This window comes from Gadus morhua, chromosome 3 (genome assembly GCF_902167405.1).
Source record: "Gadus morhua chromosome 3, gadMor3.0, whole genome shotgun sequence".
In the NCBI taxonomy this organism is placed as follows: domain Eukaryota; kingdom Metazoa; phylum Chordata; class Actinopteri; order Gadiformes; family Gadidae; genus Gadus; species Gadus morhua.
The window spans coordinates 19,074,151-19,091,688 of NC_044050.1; the positions used below are offsets into that span (position 1 = coordinate 19,074,151).

Genomic DNA, 17,538 nt, shown 5'->3' on the forward strand with positions numbered 1-17,538 from the left:
CACAACAGGCTTCGGGTCGTCTCTCACGTCTCTTGCTTCTCCCAATAAGTCCTTTTTAGCAAATGTCACCTATCCACTGCTCAGATGGGTTCTAAGATACATAATACGCCCAGTTAAAATTAAACATTCTATTCAGTATTTTGGTGTCGGCCAACAGAGGGTGCTAGAGCCTTTATTTCAGTGCCTGTTGTATCAATCGTGAACGCAGTGGCGGATTATGTTGGTCATTGGCCCCTATGCTTCTATTTGTGTGAGGCCCCCTTACTGATCGCGCAAAATAACTTAAACTTCAAACAAAAAAATAATCAACGTGCAAAAGCGTTCTAGGAATATTTCATGGCCCACACGCACGCACTTGGGGCGCACTGGCACACACACACCCATTGAGACAGACTGTACTAAAACAATTATACAGAATGATACAGAAAATAGTGTGAATTTGCTATAGTGCAGCGACCGACATTCACAGCGCAACTGCAAGCTGGTAACAGCTTTTAGCATTCTAATGGTGTTTTCGAGATGCCTCGTACACCACCCACACAAGTTGCTCTTGTGACTGAATTTCCTGGCTTTTAGCACTCATAGCTTTCCCGTTTGTCTTTGTTAGGCATTGGGTAGTCATTGTAATTGTTAGCTACATTAGCCTCTTTATCATACCAGCTCGAAAACGAACACAACTTTACTTTGTATTTAACACACAGCAATTTGTTGATAAAAAAACCAACATTAAAATGACCAGCATGGTAGAAATACAAAGAAATACATCTCTTTACGGGCGCAGCCATTTTTGTTTGTCGAATCGTACGGTCAACCTCACTGAACTCTGTTGACTCTCAGAATCCCGAGTGGGACGGACCTAAAGGGGGCGTGCCTCGGTGAAATGCCGCAAAAAAGCTGGGAGATTTCCCACTTTTTGCAACTTGTGCGGGTGGTGTATGAGGCATCTCGAACAAACCATGAATGGGAAATTTACTTTCGGAACCAGAGCTGTTCGAAAAGGGGGGCGGTCACTGTTGCGCTCTATTGCTGTTGCCGGCAATCGAGACAGTCATACCGTTGGAATTTTGAACGGATGCATAAAATGGTCGCAGCACCTGAAATAGTTTTTCTTCCCAAATAGCTGTCAGGTTCAGTTCAGCCATTAACCATGAATCAAGAGTTGGGTGCTAGCCCAATATATTTAAATATTATTAGAAAAAGATTCCACAGTGGATTGTTTTGGTTTTTTGTTTAAACAAGTTATTATAGCCTTCCAGTGTAGACATTGCAACATTGCAAAAAACATTTTTTACCCATTTCTTATCCATTTATGTCTGGATCTCAATTTCAGGGAGCCAGTAAAACAAAAAGACAAAGACAACGCATTTGAAAGTTTTTACGGTTTAAATAAGCATTTGGGATATGTATAAATATGTTAGTTTCTTTATCCTTTTAATTCAATTTATATTGGAATGGTTGAAGGGTACTCAAATATATTAAAGGATGCGCCCTATTCAATGGTCTGCCTTCGATTTCCATTTTTTTTTCGATTTTCCTTCGGGTACCATTCTTTATAGACAGCCAACCAGCTAATATAATTATAGGCCAACCACCTTCACATGCAAAGCCACTTATTCTTTTAATCAATGCATATTATCTGTTGTCTGTAGAAGAATAGAAAGCAAGAGACACAGCTGTGGCTTCAATGTCCCCTGCTTTATATGAATCCCGGAGGAACGAAGGCAGCAAGCAAAATAAATGAAATTAGTTATTTCCATAAAAAAATTATACAACCCTGCTAGGAGAACCTTTATGACAGCTTGTCCATCTTTGTATTGATTTATTGGAGTCTTCTGGAACTATATGGAACTCACTTTGGATTTAGATGAAAAAACAATTGGAAATCTGCTCATGCGCACACCAAGGTATCCCCGGTCACAAACTGTTCCCAAGATTTACTATTTATTCATTCAGCAAATGTTTTTTTCTCTAATGAATTTAGGCAAGGTAACTTTATTTATGTAGCAATTTTCATACACAAGGCAGAGTCAGAGTGCTTCACATAGAAGCATCGTCATACAATAAAATGAAATAAAATGAAATAGATAAGTAATAGAAAACAAAGGCAAAGTAAAAAAAAAATGCATTGTAGAATGTCCAATGTATTTAAGATTTGGCAGAAAGCTTAAGCAAACATAAAAGTCTTAATTTAGATACATGTCATTAAGGAGCAGGCGTCACAGATTGTACAGGGAGGTGAACCCAAGTGCAGCGATCAGACTCGGGGTAGGGGCAGAAGGAACCTTTACTTTGTCAAAACACGCAGACAGAAACAAATCTACAACCAACAAGGAACCAAGAAAATGAGCAGAACCTAGGTTACTAATACATGGCACACAGGTGACTAATTAACACAGGGGGCCAACATTAGACTTACAACACTAAGCAACAAGAGTTAGCAATAGGTATTGAGTGTGGTTGGGTCAGGCTGGTTACAGGAGGTATTGGAATCTTGCTCAATGATGCCGAAAGGGTAGGCTGTGGTCATTGGAGATTGAACCAAGGACCTTTCAGCTGGGAGTCAAACACCTTAGAATATCCTTAAGCTTTAAAACGCTATTTAGTAAACATAGTATATGTATAGTATTTATTCTTTAATAAAATAACATTTATTTTAATTTAGGCAACAGGATTTTTCATATTATTTACTTACTATTACTTACCACCACACCATTTATTAGATAAGGTTCACACAACTTGCATAAATACATCTTACACTAATCCGCCACTTGTTCACATTGTACATGTATGCCTCGTTTCCACCTAGTGGTGCGGTACGTGCGCTTCGGTGCGGCACAGTACGCTTATAATGGCGTTTCCATCGCCAAAAGCTGGACAGGGTTCCAAAATATGCGTGCTGAGCCACGCTGAGCCGCTCCCATTTTTCGGAATATCTCCGTCGGGTACCAACCGTCTCAAAGGGTGCCGAAGAGTGGAGCTAAACACGCCGTCCGTTGATTGGTCGACCGAATTGTCACTTCCGTGGGACAGAAGAAGAAAAAAAACGAAACAGCACCCGCAAGGTATTTCTGCAAAGGCTATACCTTCGTTTATTGAAGAAAATGTCCCAAAAAAAAAAAAGTTTGCCGTCCTTCTTGGACATCCTCCATTGTTGCTCTTTGTTTAATGTGTCGCGTTCTTCTCATTTAATTGATTTTAGCAGGCTTCACTGTATCACGCTGCTATGGTGCCACAATGCTTACGTAGCTACCCGCGGCTATCGCCATCTGGCTTAAACCCCGCCCTACCGTAACAAAGTGTACTGTCAGCAGTTGAAACGCGAGGCAGATTTAGCATAACCGAGCTGTCCCGCTCCGAGCCGCAAGGTACCGCCCCATTTTGCATGTTCACCCAAAGAGGGTAAGGTGTCCCAATTCTTGTTTGGATAGAGGGGTACGACCAAGTGGTAGGCCTCAATGTCCCTCAAAATGAAGGTTTCTCCGAGTGGCACACTCCAAGTGGCCTGGTGAATGATGCGTGTTCTTTAGTATTTTATAACTTTATGATGTTATTATGTATGATAGATTAATAGAGTGAAACACATGAGTTATGAACGATTCGCATGATAATACCACTATTTCCATAGTAGGCAATTTGATGATTTGCTGTTGAGAACCGCGAAAGGATGCCTACAGCCCACGCAACAGAAACCACCTCTTCTGAAGACGGCATTGTGAGATTCAAAATGTCCTGAAACAAAATTGTTGTATGTCTATGTAAACGCCACTAGTGTCTACTGCTGACGTAGCAGGCTCTTAAAGGGTTGTCCTATTTCACTAGCCTGGTGTTGCCAGGCTAACCTCTCTGTTTATTCACACTTTGACCAACGGGCCAGACCAAAATGCCTCTGGACGCAATTGGATAGGCCTACAACCAATCATCGACCCCAAACGGTCAACGCAGCACTGAGCGATGAATAAACATCAGTGACATCTTTCTTCTTAACAAAAGCTTTAGGTGCACTCGTTTGTTCTTGTTTAAGTGAAAACATACCATCCGGTTTGTTTAATACCGTCTCGACAGCGGAATCAACAGACTGCTCTACATCAGCAGCAGCCATCTTTGTTGTTGTTGTTCCTTTGCACCTTCATCTAATTTATTCAGCCTCATATTAGATACAAGGTTGAGATTGGCTAGTCTATCTCAAAACTGGCAGCAATCTTTTTAATTGTAGAGCAAATTAAACATCAGCTCGCGACATTCGCCTGTTTCCCAGGCTACCTTTTCACAGGGGAAGATTTCAAGCACTACCCCCTCGTGACTCTGTTCCAAAGGGCAAGTTTAAAGCAAGTGGGGTAAAAATAAAATTGGGATTAGGCCTGAAACTTGCCGGACCAAACCTTTTTTTCCTAAGCGGTGTAACGCAGTGGTACCCGGCCTTAAAGTTTCAGAGTCGCGTTTAACTTTCCTGAGACCACCCATTGTATCCCGTTTCGAGTTGGTCTGCCCTGCTACAGAGACAACTCTGAGACAGTGTTGCAAGGCCAAACGTGAATTGGCACAAATTTTTCCCTCTCTACCTACTGTGACACTTATATTTAGCCTTTTCCACTGACTGAAAATGTAGGCAGGTAACTTCACACATTTGTAGCTTTGAAATCGGAGCAAACAGCGACTTCCCTTTGAATTGGCCTGCTCGTGGCGTTACTTGACCTGCTGTAGTTAAAGTCACATTTACACACCCTGCGGAAAGCGTTGCGGTAGCTGTTGTTCATCCACCCGTACAGGATCGGGTTGACACAGGTGGAGCACATGGCCACGATATGAAACACAGTGAAAAGCAGTTTGAAGTCTTTCAGATCCAGAACACTGCTGTCCATGTCAATGGCCAACTGGACCGCGTGGAACGGCAACCAAGTCACGGCGAACACCACCACCACGGTCACCAGCATCTTCGTTGTCTTCCTCTGCCGTCTGTGGCGGTCGTTGCGACCTCCTGGGCTGCTGCTGTGCTTCTTCAACATGCTCCAGATGCGCAGGTAGGCGAAGGAGTTGACCGCCAGGGGGAGCCCGTACTGAACCAGCAGCATGCAGATGCTGTACATCGTTCCGTCCATGCTGCTCACGGGCCACTGCTCGGCGCACACCTTGATGCTCGCGCCGGGCGAGAGGTCCAACGTGAGGTACTCCCGGAAGACGGCGAGCGGGCTGGCGAGCAGGGCGCTGACGGCCCACGTGGCGACGATAACCAGGGCACACATGTCCTTGGACATCTTGGTCTCCAGGTGGTACACGATGCTCCTGTGGCGGTCGAGGGCGATGATGTTGAAGGTGATGGTGGACACGTGCACAGCCATGGCCTGCGCGCACGGCAGCACGAAGCACAGCACGCGGCCGAACTTCCACTCGCCGTAGAGGGTGTGCACGAGTGTGAAAGGGAGGCACAGGGTGTTCATGAACAAGTCGGACACAGCCAGGTTGACGATGAAGAAGTTGGTGACGGTCCGTAACGTTTTGAACTTGAAGACCACGTATATCACCAGCGCGTTGCCCACCACTCCGAACACTATGATGGTGATGTAGGCGAGGATGAGGACCACTTGCACCCCGAACAGCTGGGTGCTGTCCCCCACTCCCGCCAGGTGGCGGTCATCCAGGGCAAGTGGAGTTCCTGCTGAAGAACATTGGTCGCAGGACTCTACGGCGTATTCAGGAGCTTCAATGTGTGTCACATTGTGTGGAGGGACGGACTCCATCGCCATCTGTAGACGTCCCGAGTCATTCATTATTAGGAAGGCGGGCCAGTTGGATGATTACAGAAGTAGGACATCGCTGGGGAAACAAATGAATATGATGTCAATCATTTCCTCTGGAAAAGCATTAGAAGACATCAATAAAACACATAATGGACTGTAATAAACGATAATAAGCCACATGCAACTCTGGAAGTTAGCTAGGGAGAAGATGATTATGGGGATGAAAGCCACAAGGCCCTCGTGATAATGGACGATAGTGATGAGGTTAGAGCGGCACCGATTAGGCCTACATCACAATTTATGACACTGGAATAAATAAGTGGATAAAAGCTTCATGCAAAAGCAAATAGACCTAGATAGTCCTTCATTTGAGTCTTTTAGATAGTATTTTACTTTTACTTATAGCTCAAACAAAAGAATAACGACATTAATCATGGGTCTGATGGTTTTGTGGCGGTAGCTTAGCCTACTGGATATTCTACCTAGTAATATAGTATAATAATGGGCCAAACTGCAACTACCTGATTTACCTGAAAAGGCACAGAATAAAGGTTATGTCTGATACGGCTGAGAAACACAATTCAATCAAATCGAAGTAGGTCACATCATTGATGTGTAATTTAAAAATCGAGAACTCACCTTGATATGCAAAAAAAAAAACGAAAAAGGGGAAAATGAATCACGGCTAATTATCCCCTTTTTTAAATGTTGCTTCCGCTTGCATCGCCTCGCATCCCCGATTTCAAGTGACGTTAACAATGAAAAGTAGATCAGGACTCGCAACGGAAAGATAAACGAGTGGGAAAAACGCACCGCGGTTGAAGACTCCAATCAACCAGATCAGGAGTTCAGAGGGTCTGAGGCGCTCTGACTGATGGAGACGAGTGGGTGCGTCTGTGCCTGCGAGTGTTAGTGCGTGCGTCCTGTTCTGTGTGTGTGTGTGTGTGTGTGTGTGTGTGTGTGTGTGTGTGTGTGTGTGTGTGTGTGTGTGTGTGTGTGTGTGTGTGGTGTGTGTGTGTGTGTGTGTGTCGTTGCACTTTTGTTGAGGTTATTGTTCAAATTAATTGACAAAGATTGTAGGCTACTTTAATTTACTCTGCTTGTTGTGGTAGCTTTGCTATGGGGCAAATCCGTATTCCCTGTGAGAGTAAAGTAATTACAGTCACAACGAGAGTCTATCGCACAATATAGAAGCATGTCGTTGATCCATATCCAATTATTGATATGCCACTAATTGGTCTCATAATTAGATTGCCACCAAGGCATCACGTGCTTCTTCGGTAATCGAGTTACCCAGTCCACTGGCCTCGCTCACTCTCTCTTTTTTGTTTGTTATCAGAAGGCCCACCTTTCTTTGATGAAAGCGGGCAGATGGTGAAACAACAACCAGGGGCCCCCTGAATGAATCAACAAGATCTAATTCCCGGGTATGTTCCCCATGTAATGCACTGAACCAGCGGTGGCTGCTGACCTTGTGCAGATGTCAAAGTAAATTGTGAAGTGAGAAGCTTCTTGTCACTCTACATCTGTTCCCACCAACACACCAACACACTAAAGCCAAATATACGGGGCGTGACTTCGCCACTCAGTTGTTTTCATAGGAATTAATGGGCGACCAGTCAGCTTTCCTTTCTTTAATAGGTCCTTTGCCGTGTTCCAATATCCATACTATCCGTAATTACTAGCCTAAGTTTGAGTACGTAGGGCGTTCCGATTCAGATCGGGCGAAAATAAGTGTACTGAAAGGACCCGGATGGTGTACTCAAAACGGTCAAATCGTGAAGTGTGTGGCGATGTACACTTTTCGTACTCAACGGCAGCCATCTTAGCTACGTAGCGGAAGAGGGCAGGGCCAGGCTGAGCCAACGTCGGCGCATTTTCCACATGGCCTACATTAAGACATTTTGTATTTGTTTATATAGTTGTATAGCTTTTTATAGCTGCTACGCGTAAAGAGTTCACCGTTCAAAGCAGGATGTTTATTGCGGGGGAGGAGCCGCAGCGGCAGTCGTGATCGTAATTTCCGGTGAGTGTGCCACGGAGTATTCAATTTGGAACAACACTTGACATCTGAAAATTAGCGCACCTAGTGAGTGCGGATATTGTACTTCGTTTAAGTGTACTGATGGAAGTATGGATATTGGAATACGGCACATGTGTGTCCCCTCTCAAAGGTCAAAGGGTGGGGTATGGTTATTAGTTTGTGCCGTCAAACAACCTTTATTTAATTCCATCCTTTCCTTGAACCTAGAAGCTCCAGCTAGGTAAGTGGCAGGGCCACCATCCCCCATCTATGCACAATTCAATGTCGAACGAAAATGTTATCTGCCTCAGGGTCAGCTCAAACACAATAATAACTCTTAAGATACTTTACAGCGGGGCTGTAGAACCACGGAAGAAAGAAAACGATGGTGGGGATTATATATCTTCGAGGACATGTGCACTGGTAGTGGATTGGCTGTGATAACGATGATCATCGTTACAGATCATAGACCCCCGCAACAAGCCCTCCAACACAGACCCTCGCAACGTATTGAGATTTTGCTCAGCACTCAGTATTCAGAATTATCCCACAACCTAAAACGTAGGCAATGTCTTCCCTCAGAACTCTGTCTGCGTGTCTCAGTTCACAGATCAGAAGAGATGGCTCATTTAAATCTTGGCTCAAACTGCAGTTCAGTACATCATTTGAAAGAATATGCCTAATGGGGAAATAAAATAGGTATTTATGCTTGATCTCCTTTGATCATTCACAATATTGAATACAGCAAGCTGGACAGCTTTCACGAAAAATAAACAGTTTTGAGAATATCAGTGCAAAGAGAATGTTTCTCATGCCCATTTCCTGTGGGACTTAAACCTCAAATACTTTCCTGCCTATGCCTGGCTATATTTTTTGGCCATATAAAGTCAAACTTTGTTTGAGAAAATTCATCACCACAACACTTTGACCTACACACTGCAAGCAATTCACATGCTCCTAACTCTACGGACAACTCACTGAATGGCAGAGTGGGACGCAGAGTGGGATTCGGAGGACCAGGTTCACCTAATGGTCATTCCTATCCACTTCACTCACGTCAAATTCTCAAGACATTTTGTGCTGTGTCTCTGGAGAAGAAAACACACACATACACACACAAAAAAACAAACAGTGCAGGAAAATAATGATGAAGCACTTTCCATTGTTTAATGCCTGCACTGGCTTTTCAGTAAAGGCCTGTAATCCGTTTAACTTTGTATTTACACACACACACACACACACACACACACACACACACACACACACACACACACACATACTTTCCCGGAGCCACTGCTAATGGCCTGGGGCGGTCTGCTTCATCCACACCTCTACATACATCTTAATTACACCCCATGGATGCCCTGCCCTGCTCACCACCTGGCATTGAGAAGATGTGCCAGACAGCAGCTGTCCTGTTTATTATTCTAAACTCCTCGCAGTCCATCAGGGACATCAGCCCATTGGTTGGTGATTTGGCTGTTCACTTTCTGTTCAATGGAAATATAATTGTGTGTGTGTGTGTGTATGTGTGGTACTGTTGATGATGTTGCAACATGAAGCAGATTTGACTTGGAGGGAATATGGGGATAATCTTCCCTTCAGTCGGTTCTTGGAATGTCGGAAAGTTGGAACAGCTCACGATTCCATCGTCGTTCACACAGGGATAAACAGAAGACTAGCATGAACACCGGGAAGCTATTCTGTGAGCCAATATACAACAGTAATACAAATGTACTTATTTCTAGAAGTATGTTGTGTTATGATTTCTTTCATACGCCATGCCTTTGTTTCTAGGTAAAATCATCAACACACATTTCCATTGGTATATCAGTAAGGGTCAGTAATGCATGTCTTATTATTGTTAATCAGCCTAATGCATCAATACACTGTGTGTCCATCTTATAATTTGAATGTGAAGGGAAGATCAGTATCAACTCAGATTGGATTTGACATGTGATAGTATGTATGTATGTATGTACCATGTGTACCACATGTGGAGATGTGTTATTCGCAAAGTAATCAATTCCCCTACATTCAATCATTTGCTGTATCCTCACTTATCCAATAATCGTTTTTTTTAAATCCCTTAGCACTATCTCTATATCTTTATCAGAATGAAATGTCCTCTCAGTCACAGAGCATCAAAATAGTACATTTTAGTTGAGTTACTATTTAATCAAACTCGAGTGTAAACAAAACCGGGAACAGTTTACTTGTTTGGTTTGAATCAGCTGATCAGTGTCAACGTACTAAACTGAAAAGTGTGGGGGGGGGGGGGGGGGGCAGGTCGTCTAAGGTTCACGGTCATCTAGTGCCAAACACGCATTATCTGTGGTTGACAACAAGCTCATAGCCACATCTGCATTGTTGAATGCTATTCTAATTAGTGTTCTGAATGGCTTCTTCCCCTAGAAAACTAATTTGCTAAGGGCTGTGAACACTGTGCTGATTTCATCATATACCCATGGTATTCAAGTGGAGACTCACAAAAATATGATTAGGTGCCCTTTGGACTTAAAGTTTTACTTCCAGGGAAGAACACATCATTTAGTGAGATTGTGGTTGGCTTTATTTTGTAACAGGAAAAAGTAGCGACACAGATAGAATTTTTTTTTTTTTTAATGATTAGCAATCAATATTGGTCGCTAACATCACATAAACAACGGGACATATCAAAAGTCTAAGGTCAGTGCACTTGTTCTGGACAACTTAAAAAAAAATCGAATTTGTTAGAAATCAAACTAATGTGTTATCAACTGTGATTCAAGGCTGAATTAACATGAATAATGTTTTTGCATAGACCATTACAATGTATGGCTCTACTTCTGTACGGAACATTTGTTTCTACAGCTCTATTGAATCATTTACTTTTAAAGTCGTAGAGTTGAATTCATGAGCTATTCATTTCTACCCTTTTGTTTCAGTACTCACTTTTTGATCATGTAACAGTGGGGATGAGTGGCAGGTGAACATTATCATCACCAAGCCAAACAGCTCCAATCATTTGAGTTTGTGGTCAGAGCGTTCCTCTTCCAATCGTATTACCAGCTCAAACCGATGCATGTATTTCACTAGTGCCATGACCCGGAGTTGGACAAAGGTTTAGTGAAGTGAGTTTAAAGAGACCTGTGACCTCACTATCTCATTACCGGTGCCGTTGTTGAGACTGAGATTCATGTTCATTCCCTGCAGTGGCCACTATGAGGTCATCCAGAGGATGAAGGAAACGAGCAGGAAGATGACGCTGGTTAACGACGCAGCGGAGCCCAGATACAGCATCGCCCCTACGCCAAGGAGAGCCATGAGGTAGGCACTGGTCCGGCTACACACCATCTTCCTGACCGCTGTGCAAAACTACGGGAAAGTTACAAGGAGTTGGAGTTAGTCAAGGAAAATCGCATTGCAAATATGTTGGATTTAATTGCAGCTATGATATCCCCATAGTTTTGGAATAAAAATGGTGGGCCTTTATCATCCATATTTTAAACAAACGACACTAGATGGGGCTGTTTGCCTTCATGACAGAGTACACATTTGGCACCTTGCCTTTACCAAAATCTTGAATATCAGAAGCTTGTTGCGGTGACTGCGACTGGATGCCTGGACTCTCTTGGGTAACCGACCAGCACCCAATCATCTATTTAATATTTTTAGCCTGTATGCATTTATGTAGACTATGTCAATTATGGCACCCACTGCATTCCTGGCCATCCCTTGAAGGATGGATCCCCAACTCTGTTCCTCCTCAAGATTTATTCCTTGCCAATGAAGGAAGTTTTCTCTTGCCCTTTTGGGAGCTTGGGTCAGGGGGGTGTCATAAATATTTGGCCTGTTAAGCCCTTTGAGTCTGTAATTGTTATTAAGGACTGTACAAATAAAATTGAATTGAATTGAAATTGAAGCTTTATATCATATACTAGTATCATTGTTTTGGTTGATTATCATGTAAAATGATCGTGTATACATGTTTTACACAATTTTCATAGAAAGAGCAACAATTCCCTTTCACCAAAATGCAGAGTAAATCAGCTGTGCACTTGTGCACGTTGTTCAAGACGTTATTGGTCAACGCTAATCCTTAGAAATAGCTGAGAGCATTAGTACCACACAATGAGTTCCTGTGTGGATGGAAGTCTTTAACCCTGACCCTACCGTCCGCATTCAAACCTCCTCCAGGTCAAAGATCGGCACATACATACAGGTACATTCAATACAAGGTTTACGAGTTTAGGGGTCCAGAAGAAGCAGTTCTCTCGCCGTCAACACTCGCTCTGCTAAAGGCATACAAAAGCAGCGGTTCGCTGGTACCTGGTAGGTCTGGTAGCTGATGACCAGGCCGTACCGGCAGTACATGACGTAGTGCTCACAGTTGTACCACAGCAGGCTGTAGCTGATGGAGCCCAGGAGCTCCTCCGCCCTGCGGGCCACCTCCTCCGCCCCCAGTGCCGGCTGGTTACACACGGCGTCCATGTGGTTGACCAGGACCTCCGAGCCGTAGGCGAAGTCCGCCACGGAGTCCACCCTGACGCTGGCCGCCTTGGCCACGACCCCTAGGATCAGCCGTAGGTTGGTCACCATCTCGCTGATGGCCGCTTTGTTCCGGGAAAACACGGGGAGGATGTCCGGGATGAGGTGGGCGACCCGGTTGTCCCCCAAGTAAATCCCAAAGTGGGTGAATAGCGTCCTGGGGACCTCGAGCAGGTCCCCCCGCGTGTACTGGGACAGGTCGTCCTTAGAGACACGTTCCTGGACTGTAGAAGCGGTGAAAAAGATGTTGAACAGCTGCAAGGGGAACATGGTGGTGGTGCTCGTGGTGGTTCTGCTGCTGTTTGGTGACCACACCTGGACAATATATTGATGGGGTGATTGGGAGGAGCTAGTGTGATTCCAAGGATTAGATATTGGTCAACCTTTTCAGTGTGATTTTCTTTTTACAGAAATAAAGGAGCTTTCTCCAATCCTGAGGGTGTTTGTTCGATGTCAAAACTCTGAGCCCTGTGTTGCCAGTGTATTAGGGTCGCTGCATGGTTCCAGTTTAGCATTGACAATTTCCTCATATAAATCCCTTGTTAAAAGTTAATGTGGTTTTATGTATCCTAAATGAAAAACAATAGGCGCAAAGTACAACTCAACTACTTAAATATGTTTACATTTTTCCTTAAACATTTGTTCAAGGAGCATAGTCTAACAAATTAAAAAAGACCTACCCATATTGGGCGGATTTTGACTGGCCACATATAATATAATAGAAATATATCAGTATTTGATGGTGGTTGAAGCAGTGTTGGACACAAAGCACACAAATAAAAATATATGATTTATTATTAACAACTGTACAGCATTGGCTTGTAGGCAAACAATTATCATTTTCAAATACCCAACAGTATGTGTTTACTATTCAATCATTCATCAAGGTCCAATTTTCCCAGACTGCAGCAGATAATGGTAGGCCAATATAATCATTTCAAGCATCTTACAAAAATGGGGAAAAAAAAGTATGTAAAACTTCCTTCAATTAAGAGTAGAATGAATCCACATTCGATGATAGTCAACTTTATCCATTAGGTGAATTTCGGCTATTTTCTAAAATTGCTGAAGGACAAGGAAATGTTATTGGACAATCAGAAAAATATAAATTTCACAAGGTGTCAGGAGATGAATAGGAAGTACAATTTTGTAAATTTCGATTGAATTGTCTTTGCATAATGTTCACTCTTATTGTTGACTAGGATTATTTAGCTAGCCATCCATAGAGTAAAGGGGATTATAACGGTTGGTAATGTAGTTGAAGGTAACAAGCCGTAGCAGACAATGGAGGTTATTCCAATAAGAACTGCGACAATGATGCTCCTCCGGTCTCTGATGACAGATTTTAACCACTCGCAGAACTGCAAAAAAAAGAAAGGAAAAGTTTATTTATGCATCTTTACGCAGTCAAAGAAACAACAACTCATTCACAATCCCGACTCGCACGTTCCCTTGACACACACACACACACACACACACACACACACACACACACACACACACACACACACACACACACAAATGTTCCAATGACCCATCTAATGAGATTCACGAACCCACCCACGGACAACGACAGCTTAAAGTTTAATAAGAACCAATAACCCTCTATATTAAATCTCAACCATGAAACTTGTGCAACACGATAATGCAAATGTTTGCAATAACCTACGTCTGCACCGCTAGCATTTACAGCGATCCAGATCAGATGAACATCTTTGATTATGCGCTGAATAATTCGAATGACAAAAGTAGCCTGCCTATTTAAAAGAATGCTAATCATTACTATACCTTGTCTGTCTGCAGGCTTACTGCAGATCCATATCTGCAGTATGTTGCAACGTGTTCACAGTTATTCCACAGCAAACTGTATGGGATGGCACCGATGAGTTGCTCAGCCCTCTTGGCCACTTCTTCATTGAGAAGTGCTCGGGCGCTCATCCTTGAATCCATTGCGTTAACCAATATCTCAGAGCCATATGCAAAGTCCTGTAACGAGTCCACGCGTACCGTTGCGCATCTAAACATGCAACCCATAATAAGCCTCTGGTTTGTTATGACGGTGTCGATCAGCCTTGCGTCATCTGTCAGGACGGGGAGGATGTCAGGGATGAGATGGGCGACCCTGTCATCGCCTAAATAGATTCCGAAGTGCGTAAACAAAGTTCTGGGAACCTCGAGAAGGTCTCCTCGTTTAAAGCGCTGCGAGTGGCTTGGTTTTGCGCGCCCTTGTTGCTCGATATCCGACCATTTTGATTCGAAAAAGTTCAAATTGGACAGAATGGTTAGCTTCACCACCAGAAATGTAAATAAATTAAGCATGGTAAAGGGTTTGCAGAGTCGTATTCTGAATGATCTGGTCGCTAGTGGTTTTTTTCATCCTGCAGCAGGGCGAGGAGGAGACGTGAACTTGAAGGAAACCCTAAACCACTGATAGGCCATTCCCCAAGCCGCTCCTGGGCCTTCCCTACACGTGCGCTTTTTTTTCTTCTGCACCAGGAACGTTTTCTTTCTTTAAGCTTAGCACGGAATTTTGGTATTCTGAAATGCCAATTAATCAGATTAAAGCAAACAACCGTGCAATTTGACCCACATTTAATACACGGGCCAGATAAACATCAAGTGGGAAGATTTACCAATGGCAACATGAAGTTATTTTATGGTTCTGGTTGAATTTTGGGAACATATAGTTTACTTTAACTACAGGTTGCATTGCAGTGAATTTGAAGGGAAATTATTGATCCGTTTGTTCTTCTACTCATGACTACCATTCGCCACAAGGATTATGAATGAAAAAAAGGAAAAATAGCCATTGAAGGTTATGTTTTATTAATTTCAGCCCAAACCCGATGGATATGATGAAGAAGGCTGCTTTTTCAGTTTTCTTTTAATAACAATTCATCCATTAATTTGTGATTAAGTTGTGATCATTATTATATTATTATTATTATTGTAACAATTTAAGAACTGGCAACGTTTAGATTAAATATCCTTGCTTATGACATTCTAGTTTAAGGCCAGATTTATTGGATAGCTTGAATATCAGCGGTGGAACATGCTCTTATTCAATGGCCTAATGTGTTTATAGTTAAGAATCTGTGTAACCACCGAGTAAAAATGCTAAATTCTAATCACTTACTGTAAATACCCATTACCTATTCAGAAATTGGTGTATTGAAAAATCAAGAACGTTTCAGCAAAATATTTTATATTTTTACTAGAGATGCACCGATCAATCGGCCGCCGATTAAAAAAGTCGGTTTTATATCCAATCGGCCACAATCGGTGACCTGCCGGTCACTGTCGTAATTTCCGGTTTTCGGCCGATCAAACTCACCCGCATGCGCGGTGCGTAGCAGCTCAAGGCGCCAAAACTAGCAAGACTCGGGAAGAAAACATGTCGCTGATTTGGATTTATTTCACTGTGTGCCAGGACGACCCAAAACACGCTGTTTGTAATGCTTGCAAGTCAAAAATAAGCCGTGGGGGATCAACGCCATTGTGTGGTGGTTCAACGCTTCCAACGCGTCAATGCGCCAACGCAGCTAGATGAGTCCATGTCCATGCAAGTGAACGGAGCGTTCCCTCTTCGTCATAACTATCAAACCAAACATCCTTCACATTCACCGAGCGAACATTATGAAAGTAAAATGCACATTTCTCGCTAAAAATGTTTCCATAAACGCATTTAATGGCGTAACTATGTTACTATTTCCACCCAGAATGAAGATAGTTGTCGGCCGTGGCTGCGCTGGAGTCCGAGGTAGGAAACCCAAACGCCGCCGTGTTTGGGTGATAGAGTTTAGATCGGGTTAGATTAAATAATCTCTGATATAAATAACAATAATCGGGTTAAATAACTTCACATGGTGTGTCTGGTGTGTTTCCAGCATTCGTAGTGTTGATCAGCAGAGATATAGTCCGCCAAGACTTTTGAGGTTGCTTAGCAACCAGAGACTCTGTCCATGCAAGTGAACTGAGCGTTCCCTCTTCGTCATAACTATCAAACCAAACATCCTTCACATTCACCGAGCGAACATTATGAAAGTAAAATGCACATTTCTCGCTAAAAATGTTTCCATAAGCGCATTTAATAGCGTAACTATGTTACGATTTCCACCCAGAATAAAGAAAGATGTCGGCCGTATGCTTCTGTCCAAGCTCACTACTCTATGCCAGTGACGTCGGGTCAAGCTCCACGCTGATTGGCTATCGCGGGGAAGCGCCACGCGTTGGAGCGTTGAAAGTTCACATTTCTGAACTCCGGGCGTTGGTGCATTGGGCGCGTTACTGCGTTTACGTGCGTAATTACGTGCGTCTGACGCGCCTAAAGGCGGCTGCATGCTTCAGCGTTGGTGTTACGTTTTTGCGCAAAATTTACTCAAAGCAATTCATGCTCCCTTTTAGGTTGCGCGTGTTGCGCGTGTTGCCAAGCAATTTACCGCCAGAACAGTAGGTGGAGTAATATGTGGAGTAAAGTTTTTCGTTGAAGACGACCTCGAGAATGACGTCTTTGTCTGTGGGAGTCGTTGGTTTGTTTATGTGCCAGATCGTGTTCTCCCCATACACAGTGAATGATGGCAACAGACAGAGGAACAGGGGTGATGAAGTTGTTGATCATTGGGGTTGTATAAATGTGCATATCTCTCTACATTTTAAAACGACATAATGTGTTGGCAGCAAGTTAACTTCACTTCACGTTAATGCTTTTGTATATGAGCCTGCCGGGTCGTCCTTGCCTTCTGGCTTTTAAAAATGGCGGTATGAAAACAGGAAATGTGATACTCCAGACAGGAAGTAGTAACCAGACCAGCAGACCAATCACAGCCTTGCAGGCTGCGCGGCTCGCGTAAAAGCTTACGTAAAAAATGACGCAAGTCTAGAAAAATCGCCCGACGCACGCAAGACGTGAGAAGTCGCGCAAGGGGTGCGCAAGGGCGCGCAAGGGCCTCTTGCGCTTGCGCTTACGCTTACGTAACTGAGCATAAATCGGCCTTAACGCCCCTAACGCGACGCTTCAACGCATGTAACGCGTCTACGCGCCTATACCAATGGTTCCCTATGCAAAAATGCCGAGTTTGGACGCCCCTAACGCGAGTAACGCGGTTGGTGTGGCCGTACCATAACACGACGCTTCAACGCATGTAACGCGTCTACGCGCCTATACCAATGGTTCCCTATGCAAAAATGCCGAGTTTGGACGCCCCTAACGCGAGTAACGCGGTTGGTGTGGCCGTACCATAACACGACGCT

At 43.6% G+C, this 17,538-nt stretch overlaps 3 protein-coding genes and 1 long non-coding RNA gene across 5 annotated transcripts; 1 reads left to right on the forward strand and 3 right to left on the reverse strand.

The window, feature by feature from the left end:
• Positions 1–2,135: 2,135 nt before the first annotated feature.
• Positions 2,136–5,848, reverse strand: npy2r (neuropeptide Y receptor Y2). Its single transcript, XM_030350511.1, has one exon. It carries the CDS (start codon positions 5,763–5,765, stop codon positions 4,617–4,619), a length of 1,149 nt encoding a protein of 382 aa, XP_030206371.1. The 5' UTR covers positions 5,766–5,848; the 3' UTR covers positions 2,136–4,616.
• Positions 5,849–10,048: 4,200 nt separating this feature from the next.
• LOC115540424 (uncharacterized) lies at positions 10,049–12,276 on the forward strand. 2 transcript variants are annotated; one of them, XR_003976190.1, is made up of 4 exons: positions 10,049–10,446; positions 10,686–10,871; positions 10,954–11,067; positions 12,142–12,276. It is a non-coding gene; the product is annotated as an uncharacterized LOC115540424 (long non-coding RNA). The 2 variants fall into 2 exon arrangements; XR_003976191.1 differs by lacking the exon at positions 10,686–10,871.
• On the reverse strand, positions 10,409–12,670 carry LOC115540423 (lecithin retinol acyltransferase). The gene is made up of 2 exons (XM_030351691.1): positions 12,070–12,670; positions 10,409–11,115 (listed from the first exon to the last, which is right to left on the reverse strand). The coding sequence occupies exons 1-2, from the start codon at positions 12,556–12,558 to the stop codon at positions 10,960–10,962; spliced, it is 645 nt and encodes a 214-aa protein (XP_030207551.1). The 5' UTR covers positions 12,559–12,670; the 3' UTR covers positions 10,409–10,959.
• Positions 12,671–13,065: 395 nt separating this feature from the next.
• On the reverse strand, positions 13,066–14,718 carry lrata (lecithin retinol acyltransferase a). The gene is made up of 2 exons (XM_030351690.1): positions 14,077–14,718; positions 13,066–13,649 (listed from the first exon to the last, which is right to left on the reverse strand). Exons 1-2 carry the CDS (start codon positions 14,605–14,607, stop codon positions 13,497–13,499), a joined length of 684 nt encoding a protein of 227 aa, XP_030207550.1. The 5' UTR covers positions 14,608–14,718; the 3' UTR covers positions 13,066–13,496.
• Positions 14,719–17,538: the final 2,820 nt, after the last annotated feature.